The sequence below is a fragment of the Callionymus lyra genome, chromosome 18 (genome assembly GCF_982586985.1).
Source record: "Callionymus lyra chromosome 18, fCalLyr1.hap1.1, whole genome shotgun sequence".
NCBI lineage: Eukaryota > Metazoa > Chordata > Actinopteri > Syngnathiformes > Callionymidae > Callionymus > Callionymus lyra.
The window spans coordinates 22,905,138-22,921,403 of NC_141835.1; the positions used below are offsets into that span (position 1 = coordinate 22,905,138).

The 16,266-nt window shown below is 39.1% G+C and overlaps 3 protein-coding genes across 9 annotated transcripts in view; all 3 read right to left on the reverse strand.

Annotated features, from left to right (window-relative positions):
• Window positions 1–9,212, reverse strand: part of asap2a (ArfGAP with SH3 domain, ankyrin repeat and PH domain 2a) — a 38,550-nt gene extending 29,338 nt beyond the window's left edge. For both annotated transcript variants that reach the window (XM_087780545.1, XM_087780544.1), the window contains exon 1: window positions 8,741–9,212. In XM_087780545.1, the coding sequence (XP_087636671.1) occupies window positions 8,741–8,869 (129 nt within the window). In that variant the 5' untranslated portion in view covers window positions 8,870–9,212. The remainder of the gene's footprint in view (window positions 1–8,740) is intronic.
• A 1,986-nt stretch (window positions 9,213–11,198) lies between these two features.
• Window positions 11,199–14,194, reverse strand: itgb1bp1 (integrin beta 1 binding protein 1). Of its 6 annotated transcripts, none has more exons than XM_087780546.1 (7): window positions 14,058–14,194; window positions 13,329–13,444; window positions 13,189–13,267; window positions 12,994–13,127; window positions 12,837–12,929; window positions 11,659–11,808; window positions 11,199–11,586 (listed from the first exon to the last, which is right to left on the reverse strand). In XM_087780546.1, the coding sequence occupies exons 2-7, from the start codon at window positions 13,398–13,400 to the stop codon at window positions 11,515–11,517; spliced, it is 600 nt and encodes a 199-aa protein (XP_087636672.1). In that variant the 5' UTR covers window positions 13,401–13,444; window positions 14,058–14,194; the 3' UTR covers window positions 11,199–11,514. The 6 variants fall into 6 exon arrangements, with proteins under 6 accessions (XP_087636672.1, XP_087636677.1, XP_087636673.1 ...); XM_087780551.1 differs by having other exon boundaries at window positions 12,994–13,124; window positions 14,058–14,193; XM_087780547.1 differs by having other exon boundaries at window positions 13,329–13,441; window positions 14,058–14,136.
• A 285-nt stretch (window positions 14,195–14,479) lies between these two features.
• Window positions 14,480–16,031, reverse strand: LOC148060965 (dnaJ homolog subfamily C member 30, mitochondrial-like). The gene has a single exon (XM_087779906.1). It carries the CDS (start codon window positions 16,029–16,031, stop codon window positions 15,210–15,212), a length of 822 nt encoding a protein of 273 aa, XP_087636032.1. The 3' UTR covers window positions 14,480–15,209.
• Window positions 16,032–16,266: the final 235 nt, after the last annotated feature.

The following is a 16,266-nucleotide window of genomic DNA, read 5'->3' on the forward strand; positions in this document are numbered from 1 at the left end:
GGACCATTCTGGAATCCCGACACAATAAAGGGATGTAAAGACGTTTACAAGTGAACCGCAACATTGCCTTGTCAGCACTTGTGTTTGAACCAACAAAGTAAACGTTCATCCGTCTGCCCGTTAAAGCAGGAAATCCTAATCTTAATGCATGACATCATCAACATCGTTGCGATCACACCCGGGCACCGTCTGCTGAAAGCTAATCTGCTCGGACCACCACACCACGACTGAGTGCCGTTGCCACGGCGATCCATTCACCTACCGACTTCGTTTTTCCACTTTCGGATGAATGTGTCGAGTTACTGACGTGCGAGAGCTCCTGCTCACTTGAGAGTATCTAATGTGCATCGGAGAGAGAGGAGGCCACGGAAGACGCCGTCAATCAAATTACTGCGACGAAATCCGACTCTGGCGAGTAGAAGCATTAGGTTTAATGGTTTGAAATGAGCAAATTAAACTGACAAAGCTTTTTGACGTTCTTCTTGATGATTTTAAACAATGTGTGACAATACACAATGTCAGGAAAAAGATTTCCTTGGCAGGGGCAATGAAACTTGTAACTATTCAGGAGGAAAAGAGAAACCAGTGCTGTGTCTCAAATCGCATACTAGCGTGCTCAGAGTTAGTATTTTTAGTGCGTTAGTGCGTCTCAATTCTTAGTATGCGAAATTTAGTGCGCCATGCACACTAAATTGGCGTACTAACACGCCCACAAAACTGAGCATGGTTCGATGGACACTAACCACCCTAAACAGCCGCCATCTTAATGACGTTTTAAACGGAAGTTACGTCATATATATATATACAGTATATATTCATATACTTACAGGTGCATTTTCAGCAGCAGTATGAGGATGACACGTCTTCGGTGCTGATAACAGCTTAAATATCTCGCGAATATTTGGATTCTCATATTTTTTCTTTATTTATTTTTCCAAACTTGCAAAACGTGCTGCCAGCAGGTGTAGGCGATAGCGTTCAAACAGCTGGTTGAAACCATCTTTAAATAGTAGTAGAAGAAGAAGCTGTCATGTGATTTCCGGTTAGTGTGTAGCAGCAGTGTTTGATTTGAGACATACTATCCGTTTCAGAATTTGCATACTAGTTAGTACGTACACTAAACTGATGCATACTAACTTCTAGTATACTAAGAGTAGTATGCGATTTGAGACACAGCACAGGTCTGCTTTCATTAACTTTGGCCAAACCTTTTACATCAAAGGTGTTCTTAAACACACCTATTCTTGTTCATAAATATGGATGTACAAATAATAAATCAATTAAAGCATTAAATGGAACTCACAGAAAACATGTGAGAGACAATTTGTTGTCACTTTTATCTCATGTTTCAGACCAACAAACTACAGGAACTCAACATTTAATTACCACAACAACACAAACGTAATGTGGAATAAAAAGTACATGGACCTGCTTGTACCGATGGGTGGAGAGGTTGATAAAACTGAAAGAAAACCTGTCCGTCCAGTGTCTAAATAAGTTTTAAATAACATGCATGTTGCATTGTTCAGCTCAACTTCAACTTCAGTGCCACTGGCGGCCACAAAATCAATTACAGGCCGGTCTTTTTGAACTGTGCCGCTTCCCCTTTGTCAGCAGGCGAACAAAACACATTCCTGGATTCTTGCAGACAGGAGTGATCGTTTCAATCAGAGTTCCTGCGTATGACAGCATGTCTCAAGAGGTTGTCCTTTTTTTTTTTTTTCATGAGACCCTCAACTCGCATGAAATGTGAACGTGTTGTTCTATTTACATGTAACTTTCCGACTCCTGTAATACCCTTTTTTAACCCAACAAGCCCCCATCCGACCAGAGTCATGTGAGGAGAGCAGCCTGGCTCACTTAAAGATCAGACAACAGCCGTCTGCACACAAGTTTAATTGGTGTGTGTGTGTGGATCATGTGTAGGTGGCGATAGTAGTGTGTGTTTCACCGAAATGCCAGATGTTGACCAGCTTCACCCTAAAAATGCACGTTTTACTCAAGAAATGTAATTAATCATGTGTCAAATTCAAGGCTCTCAAGGAGCCAAGGCTCTTTTTTTATGAGGCCCAACAGATGGTCAAATCAAACAAGATGAATGATGATGGTATCCTACAGTGTTCAGGATAACAAAATTATCAATGTCAAGAAATAATAGAGACTTCAAATAAGAGTAGATCTGACGTTGAGAAGAAAAGGATGGATTAAGATGGAAATCCTGTCACAGAAAGTTTGGTAAATCTTTCATTTTTTTTTCAAAAGTGTCTCAAGCTGTTCAGACTTCCTACAGACTTCACAGACAGTAGCTCTCATGCAAAGTCTTCAAAGTGTAAAGAGGGTTAATACAGGTCAAGCCTGAGGCTCAATAGATAAACGCGTCAGCTTCTGGGTCGTCTTTAAACACAATGATTCAGTACATTTTCAAACTGGAGGCCACACAGAGTGGTCGTCCACAGCTCCACATGTGGCCGTCAAAGTAAACACAGGAAAGTTCCTTTCCAAATTGAAGGAAAAACTGAGACTTGTCTGAGAAACATGTCAAAAATAAAGTTTACCTTAGAGGGTGGGTATAACCCCACAGACGGTGAAGAGAACGCAGACCTCAAGTCCATTTTATTCAAACACGCATCATTAATGTGGATCATATCCCTCTAGCACCAAAGCAAGACCTCTTGAGGGGAAAATTCATAACTCGAATCAGCATAATGTGAAAAAAGAAAGTGCATATGCTGTAAGGATATCACTTATTATGCCATGATATTTCAAAGTAAACTAAAATTATGAACCATTGTATAGGATGTCTTTTTTAATTTAAATGCAGTTTATTTTACTATAAATCATAAAATATCTTTGTTTAATAAAAGTTAAAAAAGTTACTAAAGAGTAATCAAATAAGGACTGAATATAAATGTTAATCAGCAGGTCTACGGTTCAAATGAGACAAAGGAGCTCAAACTAATTTAAGCAAAAAGGGGAATGACATACTGTAAATAAGATGACCTAAAACAAAAACTATCTTACTGAAAAAGAAATACAGATCCTTGAAATAAACCTAGTTAACATACACAAAACTAGGTCAACCTGTGTTATGTGCTGCCATGATAATCTAAGGTTTCTGGGTCAGGAAAGGAGAAAGTGTGTTTACAACGGAACACTGTGGCTGTCCATGAGTGAGAAGAGAGATGTAAGAAGACACTATGAAATGTTAGGGAGGTCCAGAAGCTGTCAAGTCATGGAGTAAAACACAAATAAAGAGCTAACTCAGAAAACAGGAACAGACAGCATTGATGGAAATTAGACAAGAAATCAAAGTAAAGTCAATTCAAAGCAAACTTGAGGTTGAATCATGAAGCAGTGAGGCGAATAATGTTGAGACACATTCGTTATGCGTGTTACTAAGGATTTGCTCGACCCTAAACAAAAGTGAGGACTACAGATCAAAGGTGGACTTCATTATTGAAGACGCCCCTTTCTGTCTGTGAACAATGGACATCAACTGGAGCCGTCTTCAAGAATCAGGGCTGGGACTCTGATGGATGTGCAAGGATTCATGTGTCCCTTTAACCTCGAGCCTCACGTCTCTCGAGGGAGACGGTTTACCCACTTAAGACATTCCTTCTCAGAAATAAAAGGGATAAATGTAACCAAAACACACTGAATTCTCTAACATACCTCCGTTGGTCAATGTTATCTCTCATATATTGTCAACATTTTGGAGTCAGGTCAGTGGATTTAGCATGTAGCTGAAGCGGTCATCCCTGCCCGACACTTTCAAATGATAAATCCCGTTAAGCTCTTTTGGCAGAGTCAATACTTTCCTGGCCGAGCGACGTGATGTTCTAGACCTTAAATGTCCATCTATGCATGTTAATGATGGCCAGTCTTCCCTTTCAAAAGTCCTACATGAAGTTCAAACTTTCCTCCAACCACCTGTTTCAGCGAGCAGCTGTTGTTGGGCCACAACAATTCCAGCCAACCATGTCTGGAATTGAGGGAGGGCTGGAGCCACAAAAACAATCACTACTACAATCTTCTTCTTCTGACATATTGTCCACAAATCAACAATAATTGAAGGCTTTTTTTTTTCTTTTTTTTTTTTTTTTTTAAATCAGAGTAAAACAAAAGATAATCACAGCAAACACACAAGAAGGTGTATTATGTTAACAAAAAGGTTAACATGTAGCCAAAACTAACTACACAGATTAAGCTAATGGAGTACATTAAGCCAAAAGACTTAAAAAAGCTCACAGCAGGGACTAGTCTTAACAGGTCCGTTGAGCTTGTACTTATTTTTTTTTTTTAAAGGATTGACTTGTGAAACAATGGTTTTGACTTTTCGAACAAGACTATCCTCCACGTTTACATGTACCAATCTCTGTGTAACTTCAAATAATTCAGTAGAAATTGCCTTCGAATTGGGAAAAAGGTAATTCTGTGTGTGTGTATATATATATATATATATATATATATATATATATATATATATATATATATATAGCAAATCCTTGCCATATCTGGGTTCACCATTTATAGACGTATGTTCTCAGATAATATTTATATTATATATTATTCTGCAGCCTATATGGTTCATAAGCTAGTACAATACATTTACATTTAACACCTGAATCATAAGCTAGAAGCTCATCTCTCCATGTTCAGTTCATACCCCCCAAATCTTGAACAAGTTTGCAATTAAATTGGTATAACAGGAGGGTATTAAAACGTTTTTTTGAGAGCTGCATTAAGTAAGCAGGGCTAGCAAATGTGTTCCCCCATAATTTAGTTTTTTCATATCATTTTATTTATTAGATGTTAAAGGATAAAACAGTATGGCTAGGTGGGGAACCTTTAGTATATTTAAATACAGTGAGAAGATTATCACCAGTCTAAAATTAATTAGAAAAGCACCAGCTACAACATTAAAACTATTAGTCTGTTAGTTCCATTCAATACCATATGGATTCATTTGAAATATATACATTTTGATGATTTGGTTGTTGCTCAAAACATACATTTATTCAAGTTAGGAACAACCTGGAGAAGCCAGTCTATGAAGAAGATGATACTCGTATAAAAAAATCGTTTTAATTTGTCAAAGTTTCACTGTTCATTGAATTTAAAAAATATTTATTTTACAATTTCACACACATCCCGTTCTAATTTTGCAATGAAACACGTAACATTGATGAAGCTGTATGAGGGAATATTAAAGCTTATCGTAAGTTAGATTGCCGTTTTCTTGTCAAGCGCTCTAGGTCTTGCCAGAGGAAAGTCAACATGAGTGTGCAAGAAAATGAGCTTAGTGTTACACAAGGAGGGGTGAGGTGGAGGGGGTAAGGCACAAAGCTCAACATCCTCTTACTGGATAAACAGGTTTTTATTGCTGTGGTTTTACCAGCCCCAACAAACACAGCATCACACACACTTAAGCCCTTTGAATTGCCTCTTAATAGCCAGCGTTTAAGACTACTCACCTAATTAAGATTGTGGCCGTTAAGGGTGGGCAAAATTATCCAACACTTGACCACTATTACGATGTCAGAGTCCTTCTGCAGAGCCTGGGATCAACTCTTTTCAACATTTACTCCTGATATTGATTTCACAAAGAAGGAGTTGATTCAATAATGGACACAAATCTCTCTGTGGTATGAATCCAATGGAGCTCATACAACTCAGTCTGAATTAAGACGATATACGTACTCATTCAGAGACGTCCATTCTGTGTGACGCAACATTCACATTTCACTACCCACCAATACAGCAGCTTCGCAAATGAACCACAACATTCTGTGAATAACATGAGTGTAATTGTAGAGTGATTAATCTAAGGATTTACTAGGATTAACTGGTTTATGACAATTTCACCCAGGAGACACAATGTACGAGTAGTCTTTAGGATGTCATAAGATAGTTCAATTCAATTCAATTTTATTTAAAGTGTATTATCATAAGAAAGTTATCTCAAGACACAATACAGTTGAAATAAGATTATAGTTGATTAAGGAAAAATAGATCCCAGCAATTCAACAAAGAGCAAGAAGCGAAACACTGTACAGTGAGCTGTACATTGAGGTATAGTTGTGTCATCATCGTAAATTAAATCTTGTTTTTTTACGAAACCTCAATTAAAGTCATACAAATTAATTAGATGGATAAAACTTTATTATGCACTTGATATTAAACTATGAGACCAGCCACTACACAATAACACGTTCTGCCTGTTACAGGGGCCATGTTTCAGACAGAAAATAATGTAGGTAAAACCCTTGCAGGGGCAAAGGTCTCAAGTAGTCACGTCATACGATTAATTTGCTTTTTGGTAGTCTGCAATCCTAACGTTACCATCCAATAATGTATACAAATTGGGTAACGTTTTTTTGTCGACAGCAATATAATGGGATTTGCTTGGATTTCTGGCACACAAAATGTTTTTTTATAAGTCTATGTCTGAGGTGTGCAATATTTAACAAGGTGATATCTGTACTACAAAATGAAATGTATTATGAAAAGAGATGATTCCGACTAGAAAGTGTTGGTTTAAGTAAAGGTTATTTCTAAAGCGTCTTTCTAGACCAGGGTCACAAAGCACTCTAACAATCAAAAACAATACACAGTTAAAACTATATATTATAAAAAGCCAAGACACATAAGACAGACACAGGAGTCCCAGAAAATCAAGGAAAAGCCTGCACAAATAAAAATGTCTTGAGATGTTTCTTGAAGGAGTCAGTAGATCATCAAACACAGAGAGAGGAAGATCGTTCCAAAGCTTAGGAGCAACAGCCTGGAAGGATTTCTCTCCTCTGGTCCGGACGTGTGCGAGGAACCATCAGTAGATTCTGATCCACAGACCTAAGAGCCCGAGCTGAGGTGTAATGTTGCTCAAACTTACAAGCTTCAGTCAAAGTTAGAAGTTCTTAAGCAGAGCAAGATTAGAACAAGTAAGAACAGATTCCATTTGAATAATGGAAGAAAAAAAGTCACTAAAGTCTTTCAAGAACACCGCCGCTGGACCAGGTGGATGGTAGACTGAAACAAAATAGAAAGTCATCTGGTACTCAAAAGAAGTAAATTCCTGCGTCTGAATCATTTTTGCATGAAAAACTATGTGATGGCAGATTCGGCGCCATGTGGTGCAGCCTACTCCCATCAGTATGTGTGAATGGCTGTCAAAGCGCTTTGTGACCCTGGTCTAGAAAGGCGCTATATAAATAGAGATTATTATTATTATTATTATTATTATTATAAACAACAGCCAAACCACCCTCACGACGACAGGGCTGGGCTTCCCTACGACAGCACAGGCAGCAGGACAGTGTTCATTAAGATTAATAAACTCTTCCTCTCTCTGCAAGACACAATAAAATCAAACTTTTCTCTTGTGAAGAGATCATTCAGAGAAAAGGATTTATTTGCAATGGAGCGAGCATTTAACAGGCCGATATGAAGCGCTGATGACATCACTGAGGCAGTGACAGCGGAGTACAGCTGGACCTTTTGAAGGCTACTACAGCGGTCAAGATGGGTTACAGCTAGCTCCGGTGTAAACACTAACAACAAATTAAAAAGAGGAAATTAAAACATCCGACCACCACTCGTTGAGGTCCAGGCCAACTATGCACATTCCTAAAGAAATGCTGGTTGCGGACAGTAGGCTCGTAAGAGTCACAGTCGCAACACTTGAAAACAAAGTGAGCGATGTCGTCTTCTTGTGTGAACAATGGAACATTTTGTTCCAGTAGTCAGAGCATGGGAAGGTCAAAATGAAACAACAACCAACTTCACATATTTTCAACTATAGTTCAGCAGCTTTGACGGCAACACAACTAAAAACATGCTGGCGTATCCACTTTTTTTTGACCTTCCAATGAGGTTTGCAGAAAACATACCAACATGTTTACATTCAATGTAGAGAAAGGGTTTTTTTCAGGAGAAGCCAGGCACCTGCCAGACGGAGCAGGTGTCCGACATGCACACTGAGATACGAACAATGTGGGCTACTCAGAGGTCTGACCAAAACACCAGCAGCCCTTAATCCTGTTCCACATTTTTTTTATTTCTCACTCAAAGAGGGGAGACACACTAACACATTTTAACTGCCGTGTTCATGTGAGAAATTCTATTTATACACCAGGCAGGGCGAGGCTCTGGTGCACACAAAGTAGGGAAACTACAACTCGGGAGGGAAGACAGAGGAAAAGCTGCTGCTGAACAATGCGGATGTTTCCTTCTTCCTGACAGCCTGCAAATAAAAGGGAGAAAACCAAGAGCTCCAGCAAAGTCACCGGAAGTATCCTTACATCTAGATCACAATAGAAATATTTGAATTACATGTGTTTTAGAACATCTTGACATGCTTGTTCAGAGACACATTTTTTTTACCACCAAACAAACTTTACTGAATAAACAACACATCCAGAATAACGGGTTTAACACACAAATTGGCAAAATATTAACCTTCTTATGTGTGCATCAATACATTTATGTTGTGGATTTCACTTCTATCAGTATTGTAGAAGTAGTAGTTTTGTAGAATTTCAGAACAAAATAGCAGAGAACAATCTATAACCAGTTTTTACATTCTGAATGTATTCATGAACATCTGCTCCTTGGACAGATCAAACCACATGTCTAGAACATTGCATCATTGTTACTCAAATGAACTTTCCATGTTGTGATCTAAGACATCCTTTCATCCACCTTCACCGTGTTTAAAAAAAAAAACCCAGATGTTCCTCACCTCCTCCAGAGCAGCCACAGTGTTCCTGCAGTGGGACATCCTGGTGGTGAAGTTGGAGGCGGTGGGAGACTTGTAGTCTTCATTGGTCTCCACCACAAACTCTGAGATCGTGATCTGGTCCGGCATCATCAAAACGCTTTTTTCCCAACCAAACACAAGAGTCGCAACACCAGCCTGGTCCGTTAACTTCAAGGAGTGTTTGCTGTTAAAGTGACTTCAGGAGCTCCAGCAGAGAGTAGACCATGACTGTTTATACGTCATTCCCTCCTGTTCGGATCCGCGCTGCGGTGTCACACGCTCGGTCGAGGATCTGGAGAGTCGCTGCTGGGAGGTGATGGCTTCTGTCTCCAAATGATTCCTTATCCATGCGGGTCCACGCGGAAGTCAAGTCGAAGCTTGGAGTCTCCTGCTTCACTTCTAAAAACCTCCGGGTTCTTGGATCAATTCACCGGGAATCAGTCGCCGCTCGTTCCGTCTGCGGCCAAGAAATTAACAAAGGTGTAGGAGGCGATTCAATAGAAGGGCAGGGAGCCAATTAGGAAGCGCGGCTTGTATTCGCGAGCCAATCAGCGAGCGGTGCAGGCGTGGTTTTATGTTGCATTAAAGTAACCTACGTAAACTTCGTGCCATGCCTCTAATACTAGTTTGAATGGGGCGTTCAAGTTCTTAAGAACGGAAAAGTAAACAATATGGAGTCATAAATAAAAAGTTCGTGATAAACAAGATATAGATCATAGATTATACCGTTTAATCTTTAAATAAGCCGTCGTGGTCACGGTATTTTAAGACTTCAGGCGTACTATGTGTTAAAATCTTTATGAGTGAAAAAGGTGTTGTTCTTTTACTGTAACATGTAAGATTTAACTTTCAAAATAATATTGACTTATATTAAGCTTTAGTTTATTCAAATTGAGGATTTGTCTACATTATATAACTTTAACGTAAACAGATAAGGTGGACACAAAAACAACTAAATGGAGACTCGAGTCAAAGTTAAATCACGAACATGCCAGGGTTCTCACATTCTTGGGGCTCTGCAGCGTCTCCTGGCGTGCTGCTGAATGAAGGGCCCTACACTTTGACTGAAGCGCACACTTTCATCTCCCATAACGACGAATTAAAAAAGTGCAAAATGTTGGACAACAAAACCTCTGTTCGTATTGGTGAAGGTCAGAACTGAATGTTTGATTTATATTCATATTGAGTCTGATGCCTTGAAAAACAATTTCATCATTTTCATCAATAAAGTTTTATCCATCTATTCATCTATCTATCCATCTATCTAAACGCCTCCTCTCACTTTCCACTCCCATTTCTGAAGCATCTTCCAGTCATAAAAGGCAGAGCGACAGAATAATGTTTTCCATGAAGCAGTAAATGACATCATGATTATTTTACAGGTGGAACAAGCTCATGGCTCACTTCCACAAATAACTTAAATGTGGAGCATAATTCAACTTGAATTCCTCTCCACAAAGACACATGTGTCAGGGCATACATTATGTGAGATAAATGTCCTACATTCAAGCTCACCCTAGACGAGCATGTTGGTCCGTTGCAGCATTCTGCCATTCTTACATCAAACCAACAATCACATATTGGCACATGGAAGGTGTTCTATTTAGTTTAATGTATGTTTTATAATATTATGGGTGTTTTTAGGCAATTTATTCTGATGTCCCAGTCCTGAAAATGACGAATCATTCAGAAGGTTCTTGGATCCGGAAGGTTTTATTTAATGTCCATTTCTGACTGTTGTTTTAGTATGTATGATAAATTAGGGTCAAAACTAAGGGAAAGGGAGAAAACTCAGGAAGAGTGCAGAGACAAAGAATGATGAAAACACTGCCCTCTAGTGGCGGTGCGTAGTCAATTCAACTGTAGTTCATTTTCAAGAGCGCTTCAAATTATTTTTAAAGCCAACAAGCAAAGCTACAGCGAAGTGGAAGGCCTGAAGTTTAAAACACATCCCTGCGCGGAAAAATTAAACAATCCACCTGGAATTTGGTTTGTCCCTTAGAAACTGAAGAATGAATTAATAAATATTAAGGTTGTTGTGTATACTTTAGGTTGAGTGAAGTTTTACTGGGCTTCTTTTTTTTTTTAAATAACTACATATCGATGCAATAAATAAATAAAAATGTACAGTAGTTATAAAAACTTGAAACAGAAATAGCCCTCTTATAGACCACTTGATATAATGTTTATTGTTGCTAAACGTTTAGCTATATTGTGCAATACTTTACATTTTGCGAAATTGCTGTTTTTTGTTTATTGCTATGGAAGAAAAGTCAAGTAAAAAAGAATTTATAAGCATTGAGAGATAGATAATTTTTTTAATCCATAGATTTTTTGGGGAGTTATTAATAGTCCTTATTTATCTGGATGAATGAGTCTGAACACGCCTTCAAATTATTGTTCTTTTCTACTTCAATCAAGATAAAAAAACAAGACTATATTTAGGTCATCACAAAAACATTTTTATTGTACCGAATCCTTCCCTCAAGTTAAGGAATAAATTAACAAAAGAACAAACTAAATGCTGATCAACGTATTAACAATGATTGTAAAACAATAGTTGATCAATAAACACAGAAAACATGCTGATGAAAAATTCAGTTAAACATGATAAATGTAACTTTAGAGGAAGTACCCTTTTTTATTTACAGTTCCTCCTACAGCGGTCACAAGCTGTCGCTGATCAAACAAGCATGAGATGACAAACAGAGAGCAAAGAAGATAAATAATGACAAAAGAATAAAAGTTGAACCGTCTCAGGACTTATCAGCACTCAGCGCACAGTGGAAGGAGGCGGACAGAACCTTGCAGATGGACTGAGCTTGATCCTGTGGACACCGAGAGAGAAGCTGAAGCTGCAGCAGAGACACAAACAATAAATAATAAAACGATGTGCTCACTGTGCTGCTGCACTGATACACCCAGATATTGCACTCCTGCTGCTCAGTGTCAGTGGTTTTAAGAGCCAGCAGGTTTTTGCCTGCGCCGAGCCCGTCGTCGTAGCCCAGCATTCTCACGATCAGGTACAAAGGGTGACGATGTATAACATCCTGGAGGAATGAATGTTGAGACCAGTCAAATAATTATTCATTGACAGTGTTAACTAGGGGTGCACCAATGCAACTTTTATGCTTCCGATACCGATATCTGGGTTTTGAGTAACGGCTGATGACCGATCCGACACCAGTTTTAAAATATTCTCTTTCTTCCCCATCGTCAAATAAAACTATAAACTTTGTTATTTGCCTATAACCTGAAGGAAATGTGTTATGGGTTAAACAAAAAACTAAGAGTGAAAATTTGGAACAAAATGCAAGTGAACACAAAAAGTCTGGGACTAAGTAATAATTGCTAATAACACTTTTATAGAGTAAACAAGTCAAATAAAAGTAGACTTTTAGAGTCTTCCCTGCTTCACAATTAATTAGGTTTTGCGAATAAATGTAAAAAAAAGAGAAAACTCAATATAATCATATAAAGAACAACCTGAAGTGAACAAATCCAATAGACTAGTCTGAATCTCATTCACAAAGAGCACAAGCGAATCTGAAATTATTTCATTTATATTATTATTTAAATGTATATTTCTGTCATCATCGATGGTCCTAAAGTTCGTGACGTTTAAATCTTGCGAAGCGTCTGCTGACGTCACACACCCGGAACTCTGCGCCATCAGCCTTTATTCAACCACTATTAAATACAAACTCTCTATGTATTGGTTCGAGGCAGATTCCAATGATGAAGTCAACATTAACACGACTAACAAGAACGTTTGTCAATTGTTGACTTTCGTGCGGTCGCCTGGAAGTTTCTCTCGCCTCGACAGAACAGCAAAGTAAACTACATTCTTTCTTTCTTGATACTTTACATCTTAATAAAGTTGGTTTTGTCGAGTCTTCTATAGTGATTTCTCCTCCAAACTCACATCCTCACTGCAACAGAGCCGCTGTTATGAGCAGCCGCTTCACAGAGGATAGTGCGTGACGTCAGCGCAAATATAGTTATTAAACTGCTGGGATCGGATGTGTGGATCAGATCAAAAAATTAAATGTTCTTTATAAATAAAGTTTATACTCACACACTGGTCCAGGGAGGCCACTTTTACACCAAATTTGGAAACAATGAGCACCAATTCCTCGTCTCCAGGGACAAAAGGCAGCTTTCCATCTTGCTGTATGGCCGGAAAAAAAAGAAGACTTTTCCAACAGCTTCATTTCTAAAACCTGAACGCTCACCTGAGCAGCATCTATGTAACTGATAAGGTCCAACGGTTTCTGAAGATTCTTGCTCATTTCAAAGTGCAGCTTCTCAATGGCGCCGACATACCGGACTCGAAACTCTGTACATGTCTCTGACGTGTTGTTCCCTGCTGGAGCAAAACCACAGACAGTCATCCACTCAGACAGCATCAACACAAGCAGGAGACATACCTGCACTCTTAGTTGAGTCGGTGTCAAGGCTGGCGACTGTGCTGGACCTGGACAATCCTCCCACACTTGAGTCCACCGACTAGATAGAACAAATATATATGTGTGTGTCTGATCACTGCGATTGTGGTCGACGGCTGTACCTTGCTTTTTGTGCTGATCTCACTGCTCTGAGAACTGCTGCTGCTGTGACGCTTCTTCACTTTACGGAACATACTTCACCACATCCTTAGTAGCTGCGACAAATCCTCCTATGCTGCTGCGGCCGATCACACTCAGTGTTATCATCTACTTCCACTTATGGTCATGCAAATGAATGTATTTATGTGTTAAACAAGTAAAATTAAAAAAAGTAAACATCATTCAGATCAATATTTTTTGCTCAACATCAGAGACTTCTTGGTTCTTGCGATGGCCTAATGGAAGTAGGGTTGCAGGTTTGAAACCCAGCTTGATAGTAACTGGCTCATTTGCTCTAACACAGGGAAAACTTAAATACAATAGCAAATATAAGGATATGCGCGAGAAACACCCGTTTTTTCCGTGTGTTGCTTTAATATCTATGTAAGAGAGTATTTTATTATAACATGTTTGCAATGCTTTTGTCATTACATAGTTGTCTATCTTGATTGTGATGAAAATTACAACTTAAATATCGTTTTTATAAAACGTATTATATACGTCTAAAGAGTAAAATGTAGGAAAACGTGAGTTTAAGGAAACAACGAAGAGTGGAGTTGCTGGAGAGAAATGAGACTCTTATCAATTATTAACATCCGTCCAACAGTGAACACGACACAACGCACACCAAATGCTCACGATTAACTTGACAAACTTGAGCGACGTTAAAAAGAGTTAAACACCTTTCATACCTTTTCGTACCATGCACGGAGAACACTTAAAGGACGGATGTTGTTGTTGCTTCACTTGCACTTTTGTCTCCACCCACCGTTACTTAAAGCGACCTCGCCACGAAAAGCAGGGCGACTCTCTAAATTCAAAAAACATTTTAAAAACACCAAGGTTACGCGCAGTATTAGAGCTCTATCTTTGACGCTAACGATTATTTTTTTCTAAATTTTATTAATACAAAGTATCCAACCTATATAGTTCCGTTGCACGTTTGCTTTCCATCGACGCATTTTTAATGCGACACCGACAGATGACGTCCCTGTACTTCCGTCCATTGCCAACAGACACAAAAAAGCGGTTTTATAAAATACTTCACACTTAAGGGAGAATTTAACAGCAAAACAAAGGCTAATAGCCAGCAGACGTCGTAGATGGCAACTTTATTTCGAACATTTTCTCATGGGTTTGAAAATAAATAGAGGCACATTCTTTATTTCTAAACATTTTCTCCCAATATAATCTCAAATAAATAAGAAGCTCCTAAGTATTTTCACCTGAAAAGTCAACCATTTTTACAGTAATCTGCATTAAAATGACTTTTTAAATAAATAACAATACAGCTTTCAGTCGACAAAAATGTTTTAAATCAACAGTCCAACATTCCTAAAAACACATTTCCTAAATCTATAGATTTAGAAAAGGCTAAAAAAAACAATGATTAGATGAGACCAGAAAGAAGAGAATCCAAAACTACTTTCAAAACACTTGCAGATGAAACTCGTTAAAGAATTAGTTAAAATCAAATGTGGTCAACTTAATTTTACTTTATTTCTGTTTGTCTTGACTTTTCTTAACTGCTTTACATAGTTACACAGGTATTGGTTTTTGAATAGAGCATATATTGCATGAATGACACATTTTTTAATAGCAGCTTAAAAATATTTGGACAAACGTGATTTCTGAATTAAATTCTAGATAAACATATTGTGTGAATAATCAGAGAGGTCTTTTAGTAGAAAGCACCAGTGCACGCCACAACTGAAACTTCTCGTCTTCATGAGTAGAGGAAGGTCTTCAACGGGTGTCTCAGCAGATTGTGTTGAGGAGAAGACACACTCAAAATTCACAAAAGATTCACTAATAGTTGCTACCGATGGGATTTCACTGAGGTTCTATTTCAACCCAAAGAGTAGAAATATAGTAATCATCAGCGACACGAAAGCTGCTCCGTACACATTGTCCAGATTCGACTCCCCCATGGTCCCACGCTTCCTTTTCTCCAGCTCCTCTCTTAGAAACTTAAGATCCTTTTCTCTCTTCAACTGTTCACCATAGTGGGACTTGTAGAACTTGTCGAAATCGTAGACGCCGTGTGCCGTCTCTCTCCCCATCACCGACTGTCGGCTGCCCGTCTGAGATTTGGTCGAACTCGTTTCTTTGGTTGAGGGTCTGGTTGCAGAGGTGAGGTCCATCTGGCTCAGGAGGCCACGGTCATACTTCTTTCGAAGCCCTTTATTGCCAAGGACCGAGTAGGCTTCGCTTATTTCAGAGAAGTGTGCCGTGGCCTCGTCACTTCCTGCGTTCCTGTCTGGGTGGTAGATGAAGGACTGTCTGTAGTAGGCGGTCTTGATCTGGGCTTGGGAGGAGGTTGAGGACACCTGCAGGATCTCATAATAGGCGGTTTTGCTCCTGTAGAGAGGCACCTCCCGGGTCCCGTTACCACTGTAGGCACGGCTGAATATTAGAGATGGAGAAGAAAACTGTCCTGAGCGTAAACACCTGTTACCTGGTCTGTGTTTACAAGACCTCCTGGAGCCTGTAGAGGTCACGTGGGCAGAACCCTGTTCGCTTCCAACATTCAAGGCCAGGGTCCAAGCGGATAGAGCTGCTCTGATATGCGAAGCTCGATTCTCCCAGCTCCCTTCTAGATGGTAGTTCAACAGTCGATTCGCCGCCTTGGCTCCTCTGCTGTAACTGGAACTGAGCTCCGCCATGTTTGTTTACTCTTCTTCTTCGGTGACGCACAACTAGTCGCGACACTGACATCTAGTGGGATAACATTCCGCTCATTTTCAGTTACAAGCCAAGAAAAACTAGAATATAGCACAACTGATTGGGTATATATTTATTTCCATATTTCACTTAAATGGTTCTTTAAAAGACACTCGTTTCTTTGGTCTAGTGTAATTACCCTCGACAATGCTTTTATTGCGAAAATCCAGAGCGGAA